The 26,744-nt window shown below is 52.6% G+C and overlaps 1 protein-coding gene across 2 annotated transcripts; it reads right to left on the minus strand.

The window, feature by feature from the left end:
* Positions 1-684: 684 nt before the first annotated feature.
* On the minus strand, positions 685-22,031 carry PDGFB (platelet derived growth factor subunit B). Of its 2 annotated transcripts, XM_074826683.1 has the most exons (8): positions 21,973-22,031; positions 16,091-16,937; positions 9,308-9,404; positions 6,050-6,133; positions 5,361-5,566; positions 3,491-3,632; positions 2,918-3,087; positions 685-1,681 (listed from the first exon to the last, which is right to left on the minus strand). In XM_074826683.1, exons 2-7 carry the CDS (start codon positions 16,244-16,246, stop codon positions 2,951-2,953), a joined length of 822 nt encoding a protein of 273 aa, XP_074682784.1. In that variant the 5' UTR covers positions 16,247-16,937; positions 21,973-22,031; the 3' UTR covers positions 685-1,681; positions 2,918-2,950. The 2 variants fall into 2 exon arrangements, with proteins under 2 accessions (XP_074682784.1, XP_074682783.1); XM_074826682.1 differs by lacking the exon at positions 21,973-22,031 and having other exon boundaries at positions 16,091-17,018.
* Positions 22,032-26,744: the final 4,713 nt, after the last annotated feature.

Below are 26,744 nucleotides of genomic sequence, written 5' to 3' on the forward strand. Positions count from 1 at the left end.
TTACCCGCAGAGTCCTCCTCCCTCCTCTGGAGCTGGCAGTGGCCTGGGATGGATTCTACGACTGACCCCCCAGTTTTGCTCCAAGTCCTCCTCACTTAGAAGAGCTCGTTTCTGTCTCAGATGGCTGCTGCCAACTGCAAAGACCATTCTCATTTCTTTCTCTATACCTACACAGACCTGCCCACATCTTGGACCAACTTCCAAGCTAGGTGGGCTGGGAACACCCATGGGCAAAAATCCAGAAGGAATTTGAGAGGGAAAATGTGAGGAAAATGATGGGAGATGCAGGGACATTAGCTGGAAGAAAGCAGTGGAGGCAAGGTGTGCAGGACACCTGCGAAGGGGTTAAAAACCTCAGACGAATGACATGATTCTGCTTTCAGGACTACGGAGCAGGCAAGGACAGCTTGCTGAGATTAAGTCATGCTTCTAAGTTTGGCTGTTGTTGGTCTTGTTGTGGTGCCACTTCGCCTCCTGCAAGGAAGTTGTGCTGGGGGGTTGATGGAGAGTGAGAGAAAAGGGCAGCAAGAAAGAGAGAGATCAGATGATGTCTCTGCCTGTCCCACCACAGACCGCGCAGGCACGTTGCAGTAACAGTGTGCTTTCCTGCCAGCCCAGCGAAGCCGATGCATGCACGTGCCTCTGAGCTTCCTGCCACTGGGGAACAAAATCCACTGAAGAACATATATATATATATTTATATATGTATGTATAAATACACATACACACACACACGCACGCACACGTATATATATATATATATATACACACACACATATACACGCGCACACATACAGAGCGAATTTAAAAAATAATTTGAGTCCGAGCCTGGAAAGTTGAATTCTCCACCAGCATGTGCAAAGATGGCTCCCCTTGGCAGGGGCCGGGGGCGTGGAGACGATTCTGCCGCCGTCTGCTCCTTCTGCTCCTTCCCCATGATCCAAACACCTTCCAGTCAGCACCAGGAGCAGGAGAGGAAAGGGAGGGGGGAATTCATTTGGTTTCTTTGTTTTGTTTTGTTGTTTTGTTCTGTTCCCCGAGATGTTGTATATCTTAGTGGTTTTGGTTTTTCTTTTTTAAAATAAAATATACACACGCACGTTAAAAATATAAATCTGTCCAGGTAGGGCGATAAAAGTCCTTAGTGCATTTTCCATCATTGGTCGCCGCTCGCAATCTGAGATACGCCTGTTTTCACAACGTAGGTCCAGTGCAAGTGTTGATCTCAGCTGGGCCCCCCAGCCTTACCAGAAACATGAGGGAAAGGGAGGATATTCCCCTTCTGCCCTCTGTCCATTTGTTTTTCTCCTTCCCTCAGAAGAAATTGGACCCACTTTCCTTTTCACATTTTCCATCCTGTTCTCTGGAGCAGGGAAGGCATTGTCCTGTTCTTGTCGCATGTTTGCGGCTGTCAGGGTTCATGGTTTTATTTGTTCTTTGTTCTTTTCTCATATATATATATATATAGGTCATGTTTGTCCTTTTTTTTTGTGTGTGTGTAAAACTTTAAAAGTATGCTAATAAATGAAAGAAGGGAGAGGCTTTGGTGGGAGAAGGTCCACTGATGGAAAGGGAAGCACCAATTGCCGTCTGAATCAGACGTCGAGGCAGACGGACAAAGAGGAAAAATTATCACTCCAAGGACCCCATGGGGGCAATACAGCAAATATATTAAATAAACCTGGAAGTGAAACAAAACCAGACATGGCATTAGAATATGTAACCCTCTCCCCCTGCAACTCCCCTCCTCTCTCATTTTATACTCTGGAAATGTTTGTGTCGAAGTGCCAGATTAGAAGCCCAGGAGGGATTTTGACCTTCTCTATTTTTTCCCCTGGACAGCTTGAGCCAGAGCTGAGATTTGCATGAGTTTGCATCATTTCTACCCTGGGAACTTTGGGCTGGCCAGGAGGATCCTGGGATAATCAGAGCCCTCACAGTGCTAAGCGTGGGAATACCAATCCCAAGACACCGCCTGGCGCCCCTCATCCCCAGCTCCTGAAATGCCACACGTGGAAGCCTGTCATCCCCTCTCCTGAGGTGAGGGGAAGTGAATGTGAAGCAAGTGGCCTGGACTCATTCAAGGGGCCACGGCAGAGCTGGAACTGCTGAGTCCACGGGCCAGGACTTTGCCTGCTAGGCTGTGCCGCCTCTCCAAATTCTCCCCCTCCAGGTCTGCACCCTCGTTACTCTTTCTCTCTTTTCTGCACCTTTCCCTCTCTCATGGGGAACCAGGGCTTATTCTCCTTTCCCTTGTACCAGTGAAATTCTTCTGATGACGAGGGAGTTACTCCTGTTTACACAAGTCAGGGAGAGAAGAATCAGACCCTGGACTGACAAAGTCCAGATCTCCTGCCAGAGATTCCAGTTCTCCTTTCCCCTGGTATGACCTTTCTTATGCACACAGGCTTCCCGCTAGGAGAGAGATGAACCAAAAGTGTTGCTGCTTTTCAGTCTTTCTGCCAACTCAACTAATGAAACAAAAGCAGAAGGGATCCCCAGAGCAACATTAATTCTCTGCTTTCAACAGAATCAATAGAGAAAGGAGAACAGGAGTTGCTCCACAGAAGAGATGAATTACACAGACCCCAAGGGGATTTAGGTGCAGAGAGAAGTCAGTCTTGCTCTCTGCCTGTAAGGGAGGCAGAGAAAGGTGAGGGCAGGGCCCGAGAGCAAGTATGGTTGTAGCATGATCCTTCCACCTTTGCGAAGAGCCATAAAGCCATAAATAGGATGCACATTTTGGGTTCCAGCCTAGTACTTCCCCCTCCTTCAATCTGCGTTTTATTATGCCCAGGCCCTGCAGTAGCCCCGCACTGAATGAGTGGCCAGTGCTGTGGGAAGGGTCCGAGAGGCCTGGGCAGAACCGTGTCCTGGGAGAACATCTCTCCTGACTGGAAAAGCAGCTTTCTCTTACCTGCCTTGTGCTCTCTCTCTCCTGCCAGCACTTCTATGCTATGAGGATTTCTTTCAGCACTTTCTTATCGTTGACATGCTTGTACTTCTTATGTTTCCTCTTCTGTGCCGGCGGCCGGCGTACTCGCTGCCTCTGTGAGACAGCGGCTGTGGTGAACGACGGTGACAAGCCTGCCAAAACAGAGGGGAGAGTGTCTGTACAGCGAGGGGCAGCCGGCTCATGTTGAAATATCTTTCTCCACATACTATCAACAAAGAGCTCTGCGACAGGAGGGCCACAAGGCCTCCTTCTGTTCTTCTGTCCCTTGTCCTCTGTTCTCCAGTCTCTGCCCTCTCCCTTTTCCCACGATGCCCTTCCCCTCACCTCTCACCTTCCCCTCCTTCATTTCCCTGGGTTTCAGCCCCTTGCTGGCAGGCAGACATCCTGGGAAAGGTCTCTCGTCTGGTATAAACCAGTGAAGGCCCATGGGATTCACTGGAGCTAAGCAGACTGAAACCAGTGGAGGGCTCTTTCCTCTCTCCCCAGCCTTTCTTCTCACGCCTCCCTCCACTCGACTAATGCCAAGATCCTTACGTCTCTGTTCACGTGGCCCTGGCCGGCTATTCCTGGGGGGCTGACGGGACACCGCTTCACACCGACACTGCACATGGTCCTCCAAGGGTACAACAACTTTTTTGAATTTTGGCTTCCTCTGGACAAATTCTATCTTGTTCACCTATTTGGAAGAGAAAGACAAGGAAAAGATTAATACAGCTGCAGCTCCCTCTCTGTAAAAATATTGTGTCAGTACGCTTCTGTACTGGCTTTCTTCCTAAAGGGTCAGAAGGCAGTTTATAAAGCACGGTTCAAATTCAGGGGTGGTGTGTATGGGAGCTAATTCTGTACACACCAGCAGAGCAGACCTAGACCAGGCAATCTAGGATGTGAGTGGTTGTTTCCCCCATTCCTAACTATTGCCCCTGCTTAAGCAGGATAACTGGCTGATCACAGACAGAAACATGGGACGTGCAGAACACCCCAGCCTGTTTCTGACAGATGTGGTGGCAGAGACCTGGGGGCAACCAGAATTCATTCCCACAGGATCCTACAGGAAGGGCAAAAGGAGAAAGACTCAGGCTCGATGCAAGCAAATGCAGCTTCACCAGCTCCGCTGAGGCCTGTCTGAATTTGTCTCAAGCTCTTTAATAACTTGCAGGGCTGAAGCCCTCAGCTCTGTGTTTCGCGGGAAAGGCGGTGCTCTGGAAATTCCCTCAGACTCTCCACCAGTGCTGACTCAGAGGGAAGACTCACTGCTCCACATCCCACCACAGGGCACAAGTTTTCTAAGGGGTCCTCCCACTCTAGCAGCAGCCGGGCCTGACCCCACTCAGCTTATCTAACAAGACCGCGGTCCCTGAAGTGCTCCGCAAGCTATAAATACTTGCTCTGCCGCGCGTCTGGGATTGAATTCCTCTAAACCCACTGCCCCCAGCAGCATCCCTCAGGCAGCGCCGAAGCAGCCAGGCTGTTTATCTTTCCTTGAAAGCCCACTCCACACGCTTCAGACCACACGCTGCTCATTAGACAAACACTTCCAGCCAAACAATAGAGAGACCTCTGTCCTCAAAGAAACCATTTCCAGGTCACTTTTTCAGGCTGGCTTTTGACCTCTCACTTGTTTTTTCCACAAAAACAACTCCTGCTCCCCCCATTTTTCCCTCATTCAGCCTGGCTTTTCTGAGAAAGGAATTTCCTGATGAAAAGGGCTCTGTGAATACAACCTCTCCTGGCCAACCTCTGCCGCCTGCCTGGGGGAGTCTCTTATGGCTCAGGCAGAGGATTAGTACGGGATGAGTATTATTTTTAAACAAGCTGTCTGGGAGGAAGCTGTGAGGAGATCACTGGTAGCTGTGAGGAGAGCAGGACCAGAGCAAGAGGTTAGCCATTAGGTGTCTGCTTGCTGCTGGAGTGGGTCAGGAGGTAACTGTGAGGCTGAGAAAGAGGAGAAGCTGCTCCAGTACGTGTCTTGGGAAGAAACTGCATCAGCAGCAGGGGGATGGAACACCAACACTGCAAGCCCTCCTCTTTTTGCATCAAAATCAGTTCCCACAATGAAAGTGTCCTATTTCTTCTGCTCTAATACAGAAGACAAGGCCACCTCCAGCCACAGAAATAGCCGTGGCGTGGAACTGCAGCTGGGGATGGGGCCCTGTAGCTCTGATATGGTGACAGTCCCCAGCCGCTGGACAGCACCAGCCCTACGAGTAGCTGGCAGGGACGTCACCCCACGCCAGAGGCTGCAGCGCTGTGTGGCTAATGCAAAAGATGTGACTGCAGAGGGGGTGGGAGGGAACAAACAGCTGTGTGAGCCTTGCACCTGAAACCTGCTGTGGTTTTGGTTTTGGCGGGGTAGGGATGGAGGTGGGCTGTGGGACGAGGGTGCAGTGGGAGGCGTCTCCCTTACCTGGACGTGCCGGACACGAATCTGTGTGGGGCGACACTGCACATTGCGGTTGTTGCAACACCCGGAGCAGCGCTGCACCTCCACACAGGGCGGCCACACCACAAAGTTGGCATTGGTGCTGTCTACCATGTTGCGGGAGATTTCAAAGACCACCGCCCGTGTCTTGCACTCTGCGAGGACAGCTGGCTCTGCTGCTGCCAGAGCATCTATGGAGGGCCAAGAGAGGAAAGGGGGATGAAAGGGGCTTTGCAGCTGTTACCAACCCGCTGCAGCCACCTCTATGGGAAGAGAAAGACCCCACATGGCTCTCTCACACACACACACGTTCTTTCTCCTTCTCCCACCCCTCCAACTCCCTCCCTGGACAGAGCTGCACCCTGTGGAGGAGGTCCCAGTAAAAAGATGCTTCTCACTGCAGCACCAGTCCTAGGCAGGAGGTGACACCTTCTTTAGACCAAATCAGCACCGGTGGGCATTTAGAGCAGAGCAGCTTGCAGAGCTTCAGACTCCCTCTCTTGCCTTCCCCAGATCCTACATGAGGCCCAGACCCTCTTTCTCATCTGTCTATGCATCCAGGCACACCCCCCGAATGTACCCCCAGACGTGGATTTCAGACATGCATCTACACCCAGCCACAGCCGCTCACATGAGTGCCCCAACAATCACAAGGTGCAACACCCCCGACTCACCTAGGCTTCGTCGCTTTCGAGACAGGGCCACCGGGTTTTGACCAGGCTGAGTTGCATTCAGGTCCAGGCTTGAGCTATCCTCCTCTGCAAAGGGAAAGACATGACCTAATAGCACTGGGTAGAGGCAGGAGAAGATGGCAGGCACTTGTGCTCTGCTCACCAGGCAAAGTTCAAAGACATGGGATAAGCCATGGCCCCAGTATGTGTAAATCCTCCAGCCAGGTCACAGCTGTGCTGGGCATGGAGACACCAGGTTTTGCTCTTTGCTCAGACTAGGCAATTCAAAGCAACAAGCCTATTGTGAAAAGGTCTGGGAGAGGAAAATGCCAGCTCAAGAATGACAAATCCTACAGCAGGGTTGTCTGATGTCAGAGAGGAGTAGCAGAGGGATTCAGAGGCCAGGATATGGCAAGGAGGATCAAAGACCAGATGGACAAGCAGAAAGTTTGGTATATAACACTGAGGTGCCTTGCTGGGATGGCTTGGGACTGGGAGAATTGGGGTGCAAGAGGGCAGGTGAAGGGGAACAATGGGTGGGAGGTGGGCTGTTTGCCTTCTCTCTCCCAAACCATGGCAGTTGCTCTAGGTTAGAGTCAGTTTTATGACAGAAGAACAGAAAAACAAAGTTGAAATGGCTTTGTCCCTATCCTACTCTAAGGTAAGCTGCAGAATCTGGAGGTATTTCAGTCAGCGATGGGAGAGGAAGGCAGACAGCATTCAGGCCAGCCCTGAGCAGTTCCCTCCCACCCCACTGCTTTTTCCCATAGGAAGTGCTGAATAGAGAAATGCCCATAATCCCCATGGAGCACTCCAACACGCAGCCCCTCCTGAGCTCTGGACAATGGCCGTGCTCGGAGATAGCTCCCACCCAGCCACAGCTCTTTCCTTCTCTGACCTGCTTTAGCAGCTGAAGGAAGCTGAATGGACGTCAGCATCAAGGGAGCAATTTTCTTACAGGGAATTTGGGGCCAGTAGAAGATCTCTGTTTATCAGATGTGCGGTAGAGCAGACTTCCCATACCTATCATGTCCCATCCCTCTTCCTCTGTCCTGCCCTAGTGCAGGTCTCTTATAATGGGGAGCAGGGACTTTGCTTCCGCTCAGCTCTGAAGCCACTGCTGAAGGATTTGGGATGCGTGCACAGAGGCTATATTCACAGGGCAGGAATCATGTGCCTGTGCAGTCAACATCTACGTGTGAGGTGGGCAGGCAGACATCCTTTAAAGCAGCTGGAGCGGTGTGATCAATTCTAGGACACCATTCATCTCACCCTGCGGCAGGCACCCAAAATGAGATCTGGTGGATCATGCTCTGGAAGGGAATAGCTCTGCAAGGGCTACAGAGGGTGTCTGGATGACTGGCTTAGATGGTCATGCCTGCTTTGCAGGCAGCCACAGTTAAAGGAGATGACCCCCACTCTCCACACACCTCTGTTGTTAGGACTACAGTATCTCAAGAGGGCAGTATCTCAGCTCATCTGCCTCCTGGAGCTGCCTAATCCTGGCTCCCTGTGCAGTCAGTGGAGGGCAGCAGCTGTGGCACATACGTGGCACATGGACACAACAGGGAATAGCCCCAGACGCTTTGGGATTATTTTGCTAATACACTTATTCATTAATAAACTAATTCCACATAGGGCAAGCAAATGGTGATGCCTCTCGGTCACTACCTGGGAGTGGAAGAGTGTAACAAAGAGACAGCTTCACAGCACCATTTTCTGTTTCCCTGACCAGTCTTTCCTATCTGGGACCTGAAGTGAAGCCAGTGACTCAAAGCTCTGCAGCCTTCTCCCATACCCCTGGGCTTTTCAAGCCAACAAGAGAAGTCCATTTATTTCTTAATCGTGAGGGTGGTTAGTAACTGCGATAGAGATGTATCTGTTCCTTAGACACTGGGACATGACAGACTGCATGCATCTTCTCAGCCTCTCCTTCTCCACCCCTCCATCCTGCGCCACCTGGCATTTTATCAAACAAGGGTGGGGGCTGCCTTTTGTGCAGAGGTTGAGATGATGAGAGGAGAGAGAAATAGCAACAACTGTTGACTCAAAACAAATCTCCTATTGAAAACCGGGTCCCTCCCTCTCCCAGGTTGTCCTTCTACACCCCGGGTCAGCACTGAAGACGGTTGGGGTGGGGGGACCAGCCTGGGACAATCCAGTACAGCTAATTTTGGAAGTTGCCCCATTGTGTGGCTTGTGGACAAGGAGGAGGGAACTGGTGAGGGCAGGGAGCGGCCTTGGCGGTGGTGGGGAGCCTCGTCGCCTCTTTCTAAGGCAAACAATAGCTGAACGCAGCTGGTGCCCTCCCCCTCGCTTTCCCCCCCCTGCCCCTCCAGGGCCGTTTTGAAAGGCAGTGGGAATGCTTTTGAGACTGCGCCAGTGGTTGGACTGGCATAGGAAACAAAAGCAGGAAATTCTGTTCCCCCGTAGATAGTGTCTCGGCAAGGATTACAAAGCTCCAAACAGACAAAACACGAGAAAGAAGGCGAGCTGGGGGGGGCAGGGGACGACGGGCGGGAGCAGGGTTAGAATAGAAAGGAATTTGCTCTGAAGAGACCGTTTATAAATAAATTCCTGGGCCAGCCCAGCCGCCGTGGCGCGTGCTTCGATTCCCACACGTGCCGACCCCTCCATGCTTCACTGCTCCTGTCGCTTGCTGTGCTCAGCCCTGGCCAAGTGACCCTGAGGCACGGCAGCCCCCGGAGCTCTTATCTACGGGCAGGAGGTGAAGTGACGCTACCCTGACTTAGCCCCTGTTCCGTATCTCAACCACGGACACGTGCTCTGCTGCTCCCGTCCTAAGAGCCTCTGGGAGCCTGGGGCCTTTGGGGGTGCTAAACCTGAGAACTCACTCAGCCTTTTCCTCCTCTATCACCCTATTTCCACCTCCCTTTTCTCCACCTGCTAAACTGATCCTTGGCCAATTCAAGCCCTGCTGCCTGTGCATCTGCCAAGGTGAAAAGTGCTGACCCCAGTTCCTTGCACTCACCTTGCCCATCTTCTATCATTTTTGGACACCAGTGTTCCTTCATAAACCAGGCAGTTAGGAGGATATCTAAAAAGGCATCTAGTTGCCTATCATCCACAGGTTTCAGGGTGGCTAGGTGTGTAAATAGTCAGGTCATGGCTCCCAAAAGGTTCCTATATTTATAGTGAGGTCTGTTGATTTTGTGCCTGCTAGAAAACAGAATATTCCCTCCCTCCCCTGCAAAGAGTTAATAAAAAAATAGAGGAGTGTTTGGTGAAGAGGAGATTTACCTACGGAGTCTATCTGCAGGGCACGCTGGAGGTCGCTGATGGAGCGCACTGAGCTGCCACCCAAAATCTCATAAATGTCTTCAGGTATGGGGTCCCCCTGCCAGATGACAAAAAGAAAAGAAGGGGAGAAACAAGTGTTAGAGAGGTGATCTGCAAATACTGACTGCATCGTGGAGTGGGAGTGGGGGGAATCAAAGGAGCATGGAAGAGGCACAACAGAACCAGCGAAACGCAGACATGCCCTCCTGAAGGCATCATCCTGAAACCTGAGCAAAAGCGAGAAAGACCCTCTTGCTGCCTCCAACATTTCCTGGTTGGAAGACTGAAAAAGCCAAAAAATGCCCGGCCTGCACTGCAGAGCCCCAAACACTATGCATGCAGCCAGCAACGCTTCCTTCTCCGGTGCTGTATGACTTCTCCAGGTGGCCTCTCATTCCTGCTGCCTGCAGTAAAGGCGTTTTAACAGACTTCCCTTACACTATCAGATAAAACCTTCCCAATATTTCCCTCTGTTATGAAACTCCCTCACAGGCTTTGTCAGATATCGTGTGTATGTGCGTGTGCATGCGCGTGTGTTTTCAAACCACAGCGGCCCAATAATATACATCATTTGCATACTCTCTTTAAAAAAAAAAAAAGGTGGGGGTTGGAGAGGAAGATTGACCTTCGCAGCTGTGGCTGCTCTAGCATGAGCCCACAGTGAAACCACAAACGCTGCAGAGAGGACATGAAAGGCTGTTTAAGGCGGTGGGCTGAGGAGCCGACTTGGATGAAGAAACACATGGGAGTTTGGATGTCATTGCATGCCAGTGCCAAAAAACCTTAAGTAAGCAGGTTTATAGACATCAGACGATGGGCCAAATTCAGGGTTTATGCGGGCAGGTGCAACGCCATCAATCTCTTGGGAATTTTACTCTGGCACCAGGCTTGAATGGGCCCTAGTGACAGCACTTAACAAGACTACAAAGGAGCAGTGTGGGAAAGCAAGCACTGATTAAAATATACTTCCGAAAGACTAGAAAAAGAGATGGAGGAAAGTACTGGCCAAAGTGTTTGCTTAGCTCCTAGCTCTCTTCATTCAGGTGTACTCATGCGGAAAAGCTGCTCTTTCAGCCGGGTGCTGGATGCCGTCTGAGCCACAGCCCTACACATGCCCCTGTAACTGAGAGGAGAACTTGGCTTGTGTGCTTGTGAAACGCAGGGATTTTTGTGGGGGTTTTTATGGGTAGTGGGTGGCATGTGTGTGGTCCTTCTAGTGTACAGCTATTTCCTCTCTGCCTGTGTTCTGTGCAGAACATTTCCTTTCCACTTGGAGTCGAGGAAAACCACCAGGCAGGTGGTTAAACGTTGGCTTTTAAACCTTGAGGGCTTTAGCCCAAACCTGCAGCCACTTTTGCATGGCTGCTTGAGCCTGGCACCCTCCCACACGTGCCTGTCCCTTGGCCACCCACATTTTGCCTCTGTTTACAGGGCAATAGGAGTGCTCCCTCCTCAGCTCTGCTAGTCCACCCTCTAATAGTATAATTTAAACTAGGACATGGTGGCTTTGAAGGCTGCTGCAGCCCAAGTCACAGGGCAGAAACCTCCTGGGATAGCTGCAGAGCAGACAACACTAGCGTTTTAACCCTCCACAGCCAGATCCACCAGAGAGCTCAAGTCAGATTGAGCATCTCTGCTCCGCTCCGTCCCTGTCACTGTCACATCTCACCACAGATCTGGCTGTCCGCCTGCAGTGAAAAGCAGATTTTACATCCCCAGGCATTACTTCCTCAGTCTCCAAGGGAGAGGGAAGCAGCATCAGTGATGAATGCACAGCGAGAGAGAGACTTGTATAATTCAGGGATCACTGAATAGCTGCGAAATGAAGATGCCTTCTGACAACTCCTGCTGCGTGAGGAAGAAGGGAACCAACAGCCCAGTGCCAGAGAGGCTCTGCAGCACTTCCCTGCCTTGCGCCACACACGTTTACTGGAAAAGGGATCATTTGCAGTTCCCAGTACTTGCAGCCAGAGCTCAGAGCTGTGCGGTGAAATTGCAGGCTTCTGAATGTTTGCACCTGTCAGCCAAATGCATTTGTGTACGAACGCTGCTGTGCACGAATGCCCCTGGTCCTTCCTGACACTTAATACGTGTAGGAAATGGAACTTTATTTTAAACTCTGGCACTCACTGGGGGAGAGCGTGGGCAGGTGTTACGAGACTTGGTGACTTTGGAGGCGAGCTGGGAGGTGTCACCTTGCTAACTGAGCAGGGGGAACAGATACGAATCAGGGATTGCAAATGCAGGCCCTCAGGAGCTGGATTGCTGAGGACTGCCTGTAGGAATAAGCTCCACTCCCTGCTCACAGCAGCAGTTTTAGGTGCCAATTTTTTCTTGTTGCAGATACTATCAGCATGGCTACAGCGTATCACCAGCCCACATGGCTCATAATCCTGTCCTCCTCCCCGGGTTTGTGAGGCAGCTCTGTCAGTGACAACTGCAAGCCTGTGAAGCTCCTTACTTTCCTCTAGTGCTGCAGAACCATGTCCAAGGCTGGCCTAAGAGCAGCTACGCAGACCTGAGCTGCACGGCTCATCCTTGCTCCCTTTGGGGTCCGATTTGGAACAGCCATGCCTCTGGGCCCCCATCCCAGCCCTGTGCCTGGGAGGCTCTGAGATTGGGGCACTGCACACACCCAGGCTCGGGGCACTTGGTGGGAATGGGGCACAAGGTCCACCAGCCACCTCCACCTGATCCCATGGGGTCAGAAGGTGGAGGAGCATTGCAGGAGGTGGGATCCTCAACAGACCAGCCCAAGCTGCTGGTGCTTTTCCTGCTTAGCAGCTTCTCTGGAGTTATTTGTCTAACACAGGTTAACAGTCTCCCTTTTTAACTGCACGGCAGATCAAAGAAGACTTTTGTCTCAATGGACTCCTGGCTGGCTGTCAAGTGCCCCAAGGTCTGGCCTCGTATTCCTGCGAGGCCCTGAATTCCTAGAAGAAAGTTTGTTCTTCCCTCCCTCCCTCCCTCCCTCCCTCCCTCCCTCTGCCCCCAGTGCCTGGTTCTCCCTCGAATCGTAGGGGCACCCCCCACTCTGCCAGTCCCCTGGCAGGGGTGTCGCCTCCCCTTCTCCCGGCTGCTGGTGCTCAGGGGGACGAGAGCCAGGGCACAGCTGACACATGGCAGCAGAGCACCTGGGCAGGGGCCCTGCCTGCCCGGCAGCCGCTCTGTGCTGCGGCTGAGACGCCGGGACCTCTCGGCGCGTCAGCTTTGCCTCCCTCCTCCCAGATGTCAGCAGCGCTGTTTGGCCGCTGCAAAGCGGTGCACGTGCAGCAATGCCCTGCAAACGGGATATTCCCCTGTCCCCGCTCCCCACAAACATGCTCTCCCAAAATCAGCCTCTTCCTTAATGCCGCCACCCTTTGTCTCCAGAGCTTTCTGCCAAGGTACGCTTTTGAGCGCCAGGGATGCTGAAAGGTCCCCTTGCGACCAGCCACTGCCCAGGTGGCGCAGGGAATATGCAAGGCTGTGCTCCAGTCCTCCCTCTGGCTATTCACAGGCAAGGGCTTCAGAGTCTCGCCCCAAGGTGTGTCTCCTCACAGTAGCTCAGCAGACACAGAGGAGGAAAGAGCAAAGATTGTGCAACTAGCAGGGAAGGCAGACCCTCAGGGCTCAAAGAAACCAGCCAAGAATACTCCCAAGGTGAGGACTCCTCCAGTCCTCTTTTTTGAGGTGGTGTGTCTACGCACCTACATGTGACGAAGGACAGAAGCGTAGCAGCAGTACCAGCCCAGGGCAGGGAAGCACCCAGCTATCCACTCCTCTGCCCAGGAGAGGAAGACTTTCCCGAGTGACTCCACACTGACCGCGGCAGGGGATCTTGGCAGCAAGGTCTCCAGTGATCAGTCAAGCAAAAAAACCCAAACAAAACCAGCATTTTTAATTCCCTCTGAAGCTGACGTGAGGACCCTGAGGGGATACTCCACCACATTCCCTGGCAGAGAGCATGACCAGCAGCACCTGACACCAGCCCACTGAACCCCAGGAGTTCTTGCTCCCCTGGCACAGGGCTTCCACTCCTCCAGCACCACTCCTGGCTACAGGGGGACCCTGATTTCTGCCTGCCAGAGGACCATGCGTGCCTCTCCAAACAGCAGGCACAACCCTCCTCACATGAGCCCCTTCCACATGGGATGGCAGCTTATGTTTTCCTCCCTTAAAAGAATCAAACTTAATGTTTGATCTACCCCACGTTCCTAAAATACAGCCAGACCTACCCACCCTTTTCCCATTTCAAGGGGGACTCCGCTGCTCCACCCTGCTCCTCTGCGCTCCCCCCACACCTCCCCTGCAAGGGCTGGAGGCATTTCCACCCCCAGGGCTGGTTGTGTACCAGCAGCACTGGAAACAGTGCAGGAACCACTGTCATTCTCTCCTGCCGCTGTGCATCAGCTGACGGTGAGAGGGAGGCAGGGACAACTTGCCTGGCTCCTTCCACCAGCTCACCCCAGACATGTCATCCATCCCAGCTTCCACTGCTTTGTCCTTATCACAGCCTTATGCTAGGAAGACTCGGGAAGAGCCCCGGAGCCTTGCATCAGAAAGACGTGATGGGGAGCTGGGCTGAGGTTATAAGCAAGCACCCAGCCGCACCCCATTCCTTGGGAATTCCAGAAAGCCCTGCCAGTGGGGCTTCACCCCAGCACAACCACGCCAGGCTCAACCCATCTCTGTAAATGTTGCAAGGCAACTATTACAGCCCGCAGGGCAAATGCAAATCGGTTTAGCATCCTTGCTTCCCAACTGGCAAATACCTTCCCACTGAGGCTCGTACTCCCTCCGGCTGGAAGATCTCCAGGGCCCCTCCAGCTCCAGATGGGTGTGATCGAAGAGGGAGAGGGACTCAGGAGGCTCCATCTCCTGGCTCAGGCCTCTGCTGATCAGGAGGAGCTACTGTTCCCCGTGCACTTTCTCTGGCAGGGCTGGGGAGGAGGTGCAAGCCCCATTCAGAGGATGACTATGGTTCAGCAGCCTGGTTGTTGTGTTGCATGTGCCTGGTGCAGAGGCTGCAACACACTTCCCTCAAAGTAGATGTGGGAACTGGCTGCAGGCAGAAGCATCTACCCAAGCAGAAACCTTCATGGTTCTCTGGCCATAAAATGACAAATATCACAATTCCTCCCAAGAAACCTAGACCCAGGATTCCCAAACTCTAACCCTACTAGGCTGTCATAGAGCTGTGCAGTCTCTTAGTGTGATTACAGTGCAGAACAACAGCCCCCTGAGATCAGACACTTCCATCTTCACCCTTCCGCAGCACCAACCGTAGCTGATGTTTCACACTGCATGGGAGAAAGAGATCTGAGCCACCCACAGAGGAAATACCATCCTCTGCCCAAAACAAACATAACCACTGGGCAGCCCACAGCTCTAACTGCTTCCCTTTGTGGCTTGGGCAAGGGCAAGATGGGCCCATAAGGAGGCGATGTGATGCTTTGCACACAACCCCTACCCTGTCACCCACAAGAGGGGCTGCCTGAAAATGAGGAAGGAAGAGAAAGAAATGATGCAAAGGGAGGAAAGTATTGGTGGAAGGATATTTCCTGCCCCTGACAACTCCCAAGCTGCAGATCCAACCCATGGTTTTGCCACCTTGGGTAGAGCTGAAATGGGAACCAAGCGCTGTGCATAAATGTTAGGGGCTTTCTGATCCACCCAATCTGCACGCGATCAGACGACAAAACGTGGCAGCGGAAATCGAAGGAATTGGGGTCTTGGGGCTCCTTTTCCTTGACCATGGTTCAGGGTGAGGCTTTGATTTCCACACAGGCAAACCGAAGAGGGTTGGGGTGTACGTTCATCAGCCAGATCTACCATCTGGCCCCCACCCTGCGCCCGGCTTCCTCCTGGGCAGAGTGTGCAGGAGGGCTGCGGGACAAGATGCTTGCGTGACTGTGCGAGCACAGCAGAGACACTCATCTCCTGCCTCTTCCCATGGCCCCAGCTAGGCACACACCTTACTGAATAACTGTCACCCCATGTCGGTGTCTCTAGCCACACTGGCCCCTTCCTTGCCCCTTTCAAAGCCTCCTGCCCTTTCTCCATCGGCCCCTTGGCGATGCCAGGTTGGGTTTCACACCCTGTGTTATTCCGGAGGTGGCAACTGGGCCTCAGTCCCTGCCTCACCCATGCTGCCGCGATGCCAAAATAACCGGAGGAGGTGAGAGGCTCGGCGGGGCGGCCGGCGGGCACGGGGTGACAGCCTCTGGGTGAAGCTGCTGGCGGGGCAGGAGGCTGCAGGCTCCCCGGGGCTCCCCAGCAGCACCCCTGCTCCCGCATTCATCAGGGACCGCTTCAGCCCGGTCTCACCTTCCCCACCTGCCTGGCACTGACTCCAGCCCGGGACATACACGGGGGTGGGTTTATTTCCACGCGAAGCCTTCCTGGCGGGGCCCGTCCTGAGGGGAGAGGGGGGAGCCCCCGCCGCTCGGCGGGAAACCGGCCCAACGGTCGCTCCCCCTCAGGGCCGGGGGCGGCCGGCTCTGCCCGCCATTAGCGCGCCCGCGCCCGTGCGCAGCCCTTCCCTCAGACAGGGGCAGGAAAGCCGCCGCCCGCCCGGGCTCTTCGCCCTCACCGTGCAATTCCCTTCCCCCCGCCGCCTCCGCCACCCCCGGGCTTTCACCCCGCCGCACCTGCGGGGCGGGAGGCGCCGCCGCCGCCGGTCTCTCCCCACCGCCCCCCCCCCGCCCCTCTCCCGGGCTCTCGGCTCTGCAGCACCGCCCGCTGCTGGCGACGGAAACTCACCTCCAGGCGCGCCAGGGGCAGGGAGAGGATGACCGCGAAGACCACGCCGAAATTCATCCCGACTTCAGGCCCCGCCGGCTGCGGGCACATGGACGGCGAGCCCCGGGAGGGAAGCGCTTCCCGCAGACAGCCCCGCGGCCGCCCCACCTCAGGCATCGAGGGCGCCCTGCGTTCCCATTTCCCCTCCGGGCCGGGCTGCGGGTGGGAGAGTTGCAGGAGCCCTTGGAGGAGGAGGAGGAGGTGGTGGTGGTGGTGAGGGGAGACAGAAGTAATTCTCGGTGACTCGCCTGCCTCTGCGCTATCTCATAAGGCTGGTGGAAAAAAAATGCAGTCCCTTGAAATTATACACATCCAGAGTCTGCGTCCCCCTCACCACAAGGGATGCTTCAGTACTGCCTTTTGCTAGGTGGTCCACATGCTATTTTTCCTCTTGATTGTCTTCCTTTTTAAAATACATCTATGCAAAAGATTTTACACGCAGGTAACAACAACTCAGTGTTCTTAGAAAAAGATACACAAAATAATCATTAAAAAAAAAAAAACTTTTCCAAAGTTTGGTATGAAATCCAGAAAATAAAATCTTCTTCCTAATGTGTCCTTTTCTTAAAATGCTCCTTTTCTTCCTAACGCCCACTTGCTTTTTAGCAAAAAGTTGCTAGTGTGCATTGAATTTCTTCCCCTTACATTAGATTCTGGCTTGGGTGCCTTCTCGTTCGAAGCATTGGCGTGAGGTTTGCTTTGGGTTTGGAGACAGGTGAGAGCAAATGTTTTCGTTCTGGGTTGCGTGTGTGTGTGCGCGCTGAGCCTTGACAAGCCTCAGAGTGGAGCCGATGCTGCCTTCCGCGCTCTGTTGCAACAAGAAAGAAAAAAAAAAAAAAAGCAGAAAAGGTAAAATTGAAGGGGAGGCGAGCAAGCCGATGGGTCTTTATTTTAGTCTGCGAGCTGCAAGAGAGACTAAACTGGCACTCGGGGCTGCTCCTTTTATAAAGAAGAGGAGATGGGTGGAGCATAACTTGCCATCCTCCTCTTGGCTGGGTATCAAGGCGAAAAATCTAGTGAGGGAGTAGCAGTCCATTGCTGACAAAATAAAAAGTGTGTTAATTTTAATGATAAATTAATTTAAAATTACTAATGCTGTAATAACCCGTATAATGTGGCTTTACTATCACGTGAAGAACGGGGACAGAAATTCCTTCCTCTTCGGCAAGAGATAAGAAGAGAGGAGTTCCCAGCATGGTAGTTTGTAATTTTTTTAGCCCAGGGTCTTGCTGTTGCAGTCTGGAGCCCATTTCTCTGAGCTCCACTCACCTTCTTCCCTGCCCTGCTACACCACTAGCTCCAGGGAGAGAGATGGCTTTAATATCTTACATCTCTTTGTGTGCAGGAAAAAAAAAAAAAAAAAGCCAGAGAAATTTAAACGTTGCTACAAGACAATCTGGTGTTGCTCGTGGCACAGGGAGGTATTTTCCTGCATGATTATCTCCACGATGTAATAAACATCTGAAGGGAAATTAAGCAACAAGAATGGGGGGGGGGGGGGGGGGGGGGGGCGGGGAGGGATGGTGAAGGGAAGATTGCTAACAGGTGAGTTCAAGAAAGAGTCATATCCTATTGATAAACACCCGTACGCATGCCCTCTCATGTACATACGAGTGATCTCCCAGTGGGGAGTTGCACACTTGCAAAGCACACTCCAGGCACGACCAGAAGGGGTTTCTGCACCATCTTTGTGCAGGCTCATATCCACCAATACATTCCTGCACCGTCATGCACCGCAGGCACTCGGCAGGCGTTCACTCTGAATCCCAAGCATCTTCCCTGCTTTTTCTATGCTACGCACACGCTTCTATTTGAGCCACTCGCATGCACAGCTACGTGCAAATTTTGTCTCATTCACACATCCCTGGGCATCCATGTGTTCTCCTTCACTCTCCCCCTCTCTCTTCCTTTCGCACATACATACACCCACTGGCATACTGGTGGCCTCATCTCACAGCATCACACATGCTCCCTTAGACTATCTAGGTGCCTGCCAGTCTCATGCAGCCAACCCTCTCCAAAAAACACGGTCTCGCACCAGCACTCATATATGCACCATCCAAAGTGTCCGGGTACGAGCAGCAGCTACCAGAGCTGAGCAGCAGGCAGCCCACCAAATGCTCTTCTGTAGCAGGCGTCTGACAACAGCTCCCAGCTTGGCTAGCTACACCCCCAAACCTGACTTTGGTCTCACAGATGTGGATGTTGGTCAGGGACACAAAGGAGGACTGGGGGTCCTCCATATCTTTCTTAAAATAGCATAACTCCTCTGCCTCTACCACCACAGAGACAGGTAACTCAAACACAAAATGAAAGGTCCTACGGTAGGGCAGTGTGTCAAGATGCAGTTGGATTGTAAGGGATCACCACACTTCACCCTGACCCAGAAGAAGAGGGAGCAGATTTCCTCACTGATGGGGAGTTTGTCAGAGCCATGCCAGCTCCAAAGCCCAGGTCATCTGAGGTGCATGACTGCAGCGATAAAGAGTGTCCCGGGAGTCCCTCAAACTTAGTCTGAAGTGGCTCGGTCCCAATTTTGAAGCTCAAGTGGGAGGAAGTGGAAATGCAACACATACCTTTGCTCATTTCCACTGCCAGAGACCTTAACAGGACTTTGCTTTAGATGCTCCAGCCATGCTAGCCCTGTCCCACCCCAAATTCCTCAGGACGCTCTTAGAATTCCCTTCATTCTCCATCCTGGCCTGCCTGCAGTGTATCAGCCATTTCACGTGATGACAATTTGGCTCCAACGCCTGGCAGGGTGGAGCTACTACCCTAAAGTCTACCTGGGCACTGAAACTCCTTCTGAAATCTGCAGGAGGCTCCAAAAGAAGGTTTTAAAAGGACCTGGATCCATCTCACCAAGGATTTGAGATGGCCAAACCAGCTTCTGGAAGTCCTTCTGACTGTGTAGAGAGAGCTGAGGGCAGCTAGTTCCCAAATGTCCATGACCTCATTATGTGTTTAAAGTTCATAAGGTGTAAATGGAGGCTCAGGTGCCCTTTGAGGATCTCTGCCCTCGAATAACCTGGTGTGGTTCCACCATCGTCATGCCACCTTGTTCAAGCTGTGTAGGGGGTCCCCACGCTGTAGTGGCTGCCTGGTCAGCACAGAACAGGCTGCATGTGGGAGGGTTGATTAAACTCATCAGCAGGGAGAAATATCACTGCCGGAGAGGAGAAGGACTCTGCAGTAAGCTAGCAGGGACTGCTGCAAATTTCTTGCTCAGTAGCAACAAGAGCTGCTGCAGGGCCTGTTTTTGGGGGGACTATGTGCGGTGTGTGGTTTTTTTTTTAAATATCCGGCTACATTACATGTGAGCTGGGATAGAAATAGAGTTATTTATTTTCACGTGGATGATGCTGGGCAGTTTTTAGAACTCGACATCAGAAACAAAAAGCTAATCCCTGTTGAACCTCCAGACGGCAAGGAAGAGGATGTTTGGAATTTGACTAATCATCTACCTATGACCCTGCCTGGAAATAGAGCAAAATGATATTCAAGCTGGTCAGCCTTCAGTCGCTTTTCCTTACTCTTTCTGCTTTTAAGACAGGGACAGATTTTTCTCTAGTGAGATCTTTAGACTCACTAAAGGCTGGGTCAGTCTCATTGGCGTTGAGTTTAATAGGGGCACGTGCACTTAAAACTGCTGTGCCTTGTGCCTTGAGCCGGGCAGGTGCTCCTTTGATTCTCTTGCTTTTGTGAAATTAGCTTGTCATTTATCCCATGAACCCCTAAATCCAATGGGGACGACTCTATCTTCCCCTCACCTGTGGGGTGAGTGTGGGGGCCTGTGGGGCTATTGGTGTCCCAGATGTCACAAGGCAAGAGTTTGAAACCCCTGTTGCATATGGTGGGAAGATATTTTGAGGCTACATGAAGCAGCTGGACCATAAAAATGTCCCATTAGGGCATTGCGACTTGACAAGATCCGGTCACAACCGTGCTAGCTGGCAACAGCCCTTCAGAAAAACCGCAACAAAAACAGAGATTTCATAAGAGCCTGTAGCAGGGTTTCTTATTAAAACACTTTCACCACCACTACAGGTTTCTAACCTGTGAACAGCTGAACTCATCTCCTTGGTTATTTTCTTATGACTAGGGAGGAGGGCAGCACGTGTCTGAGGACAATAGGCAGTTCCTTGCTGCAAGGCTGCTATCCCCTCATCTCATGTCGGTGGAAAAAATGATCTACTAGCCACCATCCACAGAGGCATGATGTGAGGGGTGATTTTTTTTTTTTTTTACTTTTTTTTTAAGGGGGGGAGAGAATTGTGAAACAGCAAGAAGAAAAACAGGGCTTACAATGGAAAGCAAGACTCAGTCTGAACAGCTGAGGTGTCTCAGCCTCTCCATGATGAGTCCTATTTTGAAAAACAATCAATGGAAAGTAATTAGGAGGTGTTGACAGCCAATGTGTAGTCAGTCCGCCCACTCAAGGTATCTAACTTAGGTGTTGCTCCTGCTCCGGTCTCTAAGTTCAGGAGAACAGTGAGCAATCGTTACACCTACTCCACGGGGCTGCTGCAGCCATCAATGGAAGGGAGCAGCCGTGACACTGAAATTAAGCACCTAGAGTAAGTTTTATGCCTGGTTTACACCAGGAGGCCCATTCTGTGGGCGCATTGGTTTTATGCCACATCGCCGTGTTTTACGAGGCTTATCCCAACCCAAGCGATCAGAACAGAGTCATCGTATGTAGCTTACACTGCTGTTTACGCCATTTGCCCCAGAGACTGCTGCCACAGGAGCTGCCCTGACTTCCTAACGACTGAGTTCAATCTAGCAGAGGAAGAAATGAGGAAGGGAGAAGAGAGACCAAAGGAAGGAGACAGAGACAGGAGGGAGCCTGGTGTTTATATTTGGTGCTGGAGAAAGGCAGAGCCTCGGGGTGCCCAGGGCTTGCATAATTCGCCTTGTCCCCTCTGGCGCTGGCAGGGAAAATGCTTTCCAAGGATGACTAAAGCCCTCACAGAGCAACTGGCTCCAGGGGAAAGGGAAGGTGTCACCTGGCGAACAGGCATTTGATGGGACCTGCCAGGCTTCCCCAGGAACAACCCCCTTGCCTGTCTCTCCCTGGCAGAGGGATTCCCCCAGCCCCTCACCACCTCCTTCATCTCACCCATTCCTGGCAGAAACCTGGCAGAGAGGAGAGGGTGGGGAAGGGGGATGAGCACATAGACGCATGCAGAAGGCAGAGCATGGCCCCTGACAACAGCAGAGAGGGAGAGGGCTTGTGCCAGCCACAGCTTGCTACCCCACACTTTGGGGTGAAGGAGAAGGCAAAGACATTTCACATCCCTGCAGATGCGCAGCTCAAGCAGAATTCAAAGAGAGAAGGCAAAGCTGGGGGCACTGATTTCCCAGTGCTTTCCCGTGTGCATACACGTTCCTACAGCAGGTGGGGAGGAGGGGATGCAGCCTTCCCTGCTCACACTACCATATATTTCTCCCCCCTCCCCAACTCCCAAGTTTAGGGTAGAAGGGAACAATTTCCTTACTCTGGCAACCATCCATTATGTCTATGGATCTGCTCCCCACCCCATTCCCCCTCTCTTTCCTGTTTTGATGAAAGGAAAAAATGTTCTGCTTTCCTTCTTTATTTTTCCAGACTGGTGAATAGCACTCGAAAGGAATTTCTCTCCCTCCCCCTTCCCCTCTCCCAGTATAATAAATATATACGTATGTGTGTGTGTGAATACACCACACATTGCAGGTCATCTGTTGTTTTTCAAGAGGCATATACTAATTTTTTTCTGAATTGATTAGGTGGGCAGCAGTCCCCCTTTCCACTGACACCACCCCAAACACCGCTTCCCCTGCCCTCAGCCTCTGCCACTCACCGTCTCCCCATCCTTTGCCCCTGGGTCCACAGCAAGCGGCAGTGGCTGTGGCAGCAGCGAGAAGGAAGCTTGCAGAGCTGAGTAAAAATAGCCCCAGCAGTTACTCAGCTCAGAACGTAACATGACTCATGATGTGAAATGAAGATGAGGGTCGAAAACCAAACGCAAGTGGCTCTCCCTCCCCCCCCCCCCCCCCCCCACCTGCTATGGCTGCTCACGTCACAGAGCAAAACCCACTCCAAATACTGCTCGCCAGGAGTCAGGGCATCAGCTGAGGCAGAAAGCCCCATGTGAGCTTGTCCTCCCGCCTGTGCTGATCCAGTTGTGCCGACACCAGTGACGGCATATTTGGTGACACTGCGCCCAACCCTCAGCTCATTTACCTCCCGTAAGCCGCGGGCCCAAACAAAACTTGCACCCCATTGATACAGTGGGATGAAGCACCCTGCAGCACCCTTGTGCCAGTGTAGCCAGCAGCTGATTCACAACAGCACAGATGCAGCTGGGCACCCTGATTTGCCTGTACCTGCTGTGGCCTGAGCCTGTGATGGGGGAGATGAGTGTGTTCATGCCCATAGCCCACCCTGCACCTCGACCCCAGGCAGGGTGCATCCCGCGTGGTGTGGAGGACACCCTGCTCCCCGGGGCACGTGGGAGAGCAGCACCCCTGGCATGGCGGGAGGCAGGCCATCGCTATCTGCTGACCTGTGTAATAAAGGAGGGAGTTTAAAAATAGACTTTGAGCTGTGATGCCGGAAAGGCAGCGAGACGTATAGAATGGGTGTGTATTTATCCTACACGCCCTGTGTCTGACGCCCCACTGGCATAGGGACCTGCCCCAAAGCAAAAGTGCCGCTCACCAGTCACAGGTGCTCGCTGAGGGGCCCTCGTGCCAGTCCTTACTGCTGCCTTCACTGCGGATGGTGGTGGGTGTGCAGGGTGGAGGGGACCCCCGACCTCTGTCTCGCAGGTACCAGGGCTACTCAGAGACGCTCAGCCACCACCCCATCCCAAGGCCATTTGGAGCAGCGGGACATGCACCTCTCACCCATGCCAGATCAACCCGACCTGCGACTCCTCCACCCCCCGTATACCCAGACAAAGTGGCATCTCTCAGGACAAAGCCTTTCAATAGATTCCCTGCCCTCTGCCCTCTCCTGAACAATGAGAAATCAAGGAATATTGTCCGAGCTGAATAAAAAGATCTAAATTTAGAGTGTCTGATGTGTTCTTGGTTTCCTGCCATGACTCCCCTCCTCCTCCGCAGCCTCCCTCTTGTTAGCCTTGTGCACTGAAAGGTTTCTGATGGGGTGAGATCACCACCAAGACCCTGTCTCCCCAGTGATGAGACAAAGGGGAATTCCAAGTTTGACTCTAGTCTCTAATTCTGTAGGGCAGGGGGAGGAGAGCACACTGTTTTTTCCCTCACTAGCTTAGATGTGCAGAGAGGAGAGGGAAACCTAAGGTCAAGAGAGAGGGAACTTTCTCTCCCACTTCAGTGTCCTTGTGTCCTGGCCCTGATGTGCCCCAAACACTCTGTCCATACGTTTACACCTGCTCACGGCATCCTCACCTCCAGCTCTGTCAGGGCAAGTCCTTGGAGCAGCACTGCACCTCTGCTGTTCTAGCCCAGAAGCCCTGGCTTGTAGAACCCTCACTGTCCTCCCACTTTCCTCAAGCAGGTCTGGCAAGAAGCAAGCAGCTCAGAAAGAGCAAATAGAGGTAGAAAAAAGACCGACCCAACCGAAAAAATGCCAAGAGGGGAGGGAGAGGAGGGGTGTTATCCAGCAATGTACTCCTGATGTTTAAACAAGGGACTCCCTTGGGTTCGTGCCTGATAAGGCTGGGTGTCAGGGGAATCTATTCATTTGTTTTCCTCTTTAAACAAAAAGGCCTTCCCATAACCACAGTGAGGAGGGAGCCAACACCTCTTGACGAACAGACTTGTCTTAAGTGCACACACGGGAAGCCTTTCTGTCTTGCTCCTGGAGAGGAAAAAAAGCCCGGACTGTGAGTATTGACCACACCACTCAGTCTCAGTGGAAAGGGGAGTGTGGGCCAGTAGTATTTTCTGCATGAGAATGGACACCAGGAGCTAACTCAAGCTTGCCAGCACGTCTGTGGAATGTCTGGAAGTGCAGGGGTCCTTTCTGATAGCAGGATCCAGGCAGATGGGCTGAGGGACTGCCTCAAAAGCAAGAAAACCTCCTCCTGCCCTCCTTTGGCTTTGAACAGAGTCTCCCAAGAGCCTCCTCCGACCTTTCCCAGCTTGGTGGCCGAGTCGAATGAGCAGGTGGAGCAGGGCTCGGAGGCCAGCCAGGCTCTCCCACGCTTCACTCTCTTTCCCTGGCTGTGTAATCTGGCAGAGTGGGGGTATTATGAGTCTTTTTAATAATAATAATAATAATAATAATAACAACAATAACAATAATAATAATAATAATTTCCCTTTTGCCAGGAGTTTGGGGGCAGGCTCTTTGGAATGACACTTGCACGTGCCAAGGACAGCATGCCAAGCGTGCCAGAGCTGTTAGTGGGACAGGAGGGGGGAAGGAGCAGCACTAGGTGCTCACAGGGAGGGGGAGAGCAACTGCAGCCCCAGCCGACATCTTGTGAGCAGGCAGAGAAACTGAGCGGGGCTGGACCCACTGGGGCAGAGGGTAATTCCCTCCTTCCTTCCCTCTCAGCCAGCGTGAATGGCACATGGGGCTCAAGAACCGAAAGGAAGAGCCAGGAGCCATTTGTTGATAGAGAGTGAGTTTAATGCCCGTTCCCAGCTCAGAGGGATTGGCAGCGTCGGAGGCTGGGGAATGGAAAAGTTCAGGTCTCCTGTTCCATGTGCAGCTGCTGCCAGAAAGCATCAGGCTAATGGATGCAGCAGAGTGGGAAGGGAAAAACCAGCATCAAGGCCACTGGAGATGAGGCCTCCTACCATGTTCTGGCTTGTCACCAGCGTGAGGGAGCAGCAAGAACAGGGCTGCTCCACAAGAGAGAACAAGCCAGGAGCCAGGAGTGACCCAGCACAGGTTCTGACCCCGCTGATCCACGTACAGTCCCTCAGTACCTGAGCTGAGACAGAGATGGGACTGGAAATGAAGCAACCTACAAAGTAGGTCTAGAGTCCATCTAGAAAAAACAGTCAGGAAGCCAGGACAGCAGGAGGCAGGACCATGCACGGGTACACCCACAGCATAGCTGGGGTTAAATGGAGCTCCTGGGCCATGAGCACATCTGGGTACAAGTCCCAGGTGAGGTTGACCAGGAGAGATAAGGTCCTCAGATAAGGTCCTCAGGGTCCTGACAACCATCAAGGTATGTTCCCACACCTTGTGGAGGTCTGAGCTCGATGGATGGCTGTTGTTGGTTGGGTTACACACAGCCAGGGCAGGGACATGGAGCCGGGTCAGAATGGTGGCACAGAACCAAGGCAGGGTCAGTGTGGGGACAAGAGACTTTGAGCCAGGTTGGAATCATAACTTGGAAACAGGTCAGGGACATGAATCTGCTTCAGACACACAGAGATGAAAACGGGGTCCCAGAGGTAGGCAGACATGGGGAAGTGTACCAAGTCCCCACTGCAGAGAGGCTGGGTAGTTGTATGTGGCATGGGAGAGCCATCACCGAGGAGCCGCAGGGATAGGAAAAGGAATGCAGTGGTGCCCTAGGGTCTTGGGGGAAGCAGTGGGGTGCAAGGTCTGTGGGCTTCACCTGAGGAGGAGGCATGGGGTCAGGTCCTGCACAGCCCAAGGACCAGGCTCTATTGTGCACAGCTCAGGAATGGAGAGACTTCAGCTCACCACCAGCAAGGAGCAGGAGCAGGGCTGCCCCACACAGTGGACCAGCCCAGGGCCAAGCACAAGCCCAATGCGGTCCCACAGGTGATCAGCACCACCAAGGTGACAACGGGGACAGATTCCAGTCACAGCCCTAGACAAAGCAAGGTCTGGTCAGGAGCAGCAGGAAACAGAGCTGGAGACAAGGCCGCAGCGTAGGTCCAAGGTGCATCCTGGAGACAAAGCTACCACCAGCTAAAGTTTGGAGTCCATCTGAGACAACCAGTCAGGAAATCAGGACAGCTGGGGACAAGATCAGGCACAGATACACCTACAGCACAGCTCAGGCCAGAAGCAGGTACCTGGGCCTGAGCTTAAATGGAGCCCCTGGGCAGAGGGGTGGTGGTCCCAGGTGAGCCTGGTTGGGGCCATTAAGGCCCATCAGTGCTCTCAGGGTACTGCCAAGCATTATCCATCCCCATGGCAGGACATTCCCAGCTCTTCAGGGCGTGGGGCCATAAATCTGTCCCTGATGAGGCTCACCATCCGGGCAGGATGTCGATTACCTAAACCAGCCAGAGGGAAAAGAGGCTTGAAAGCCAAGACACACCTGAGCAACACGTAGTCAAGCTGAACTATCCTTGCCTGGCCTCATCCTTCTTTCACTTGCTCTCCCTTTCCCTCTGGAATGACAATGCAAGATACTGCCTCCATCTCTGAAATCCATGCCAAGAAACTTTTATTTTTAAATTTGCAAACAATGACCTAGCAGCTGCTCCAAGGCTTTTTTTTTCCCTTGCTAACAGAGTGGAAATTATATATATATTTTATTAGCTCATCAGTGCTAAATTTCCCTTCCCACCATTCTTCATTAAAGGCAGATGTAAAATGACCCCCGACTCCAATCTCTATTGAAGGAGGTGTGACCCCTTTCCATCTAATAGAAGTTTCCAGAAAACCAGTTTCTCCCATCCTGCCTCTTTGCTTTGTCCAATTGTT

The sequence above is a fragment of the Strix aluco genome, chromosome 5, assembly GCF_031877795.1.
Source record: "Strix aluco isolate bStrAlu1 chromosome 5, bStrAlu1.hap1, whole genome shotgun sequence".
Classification (NCBI taxonomy): Eukaryota; Metazoa; Chordata; class Aves; order Strigiformes; family Strigidae; genus Strix; species Strix aluco.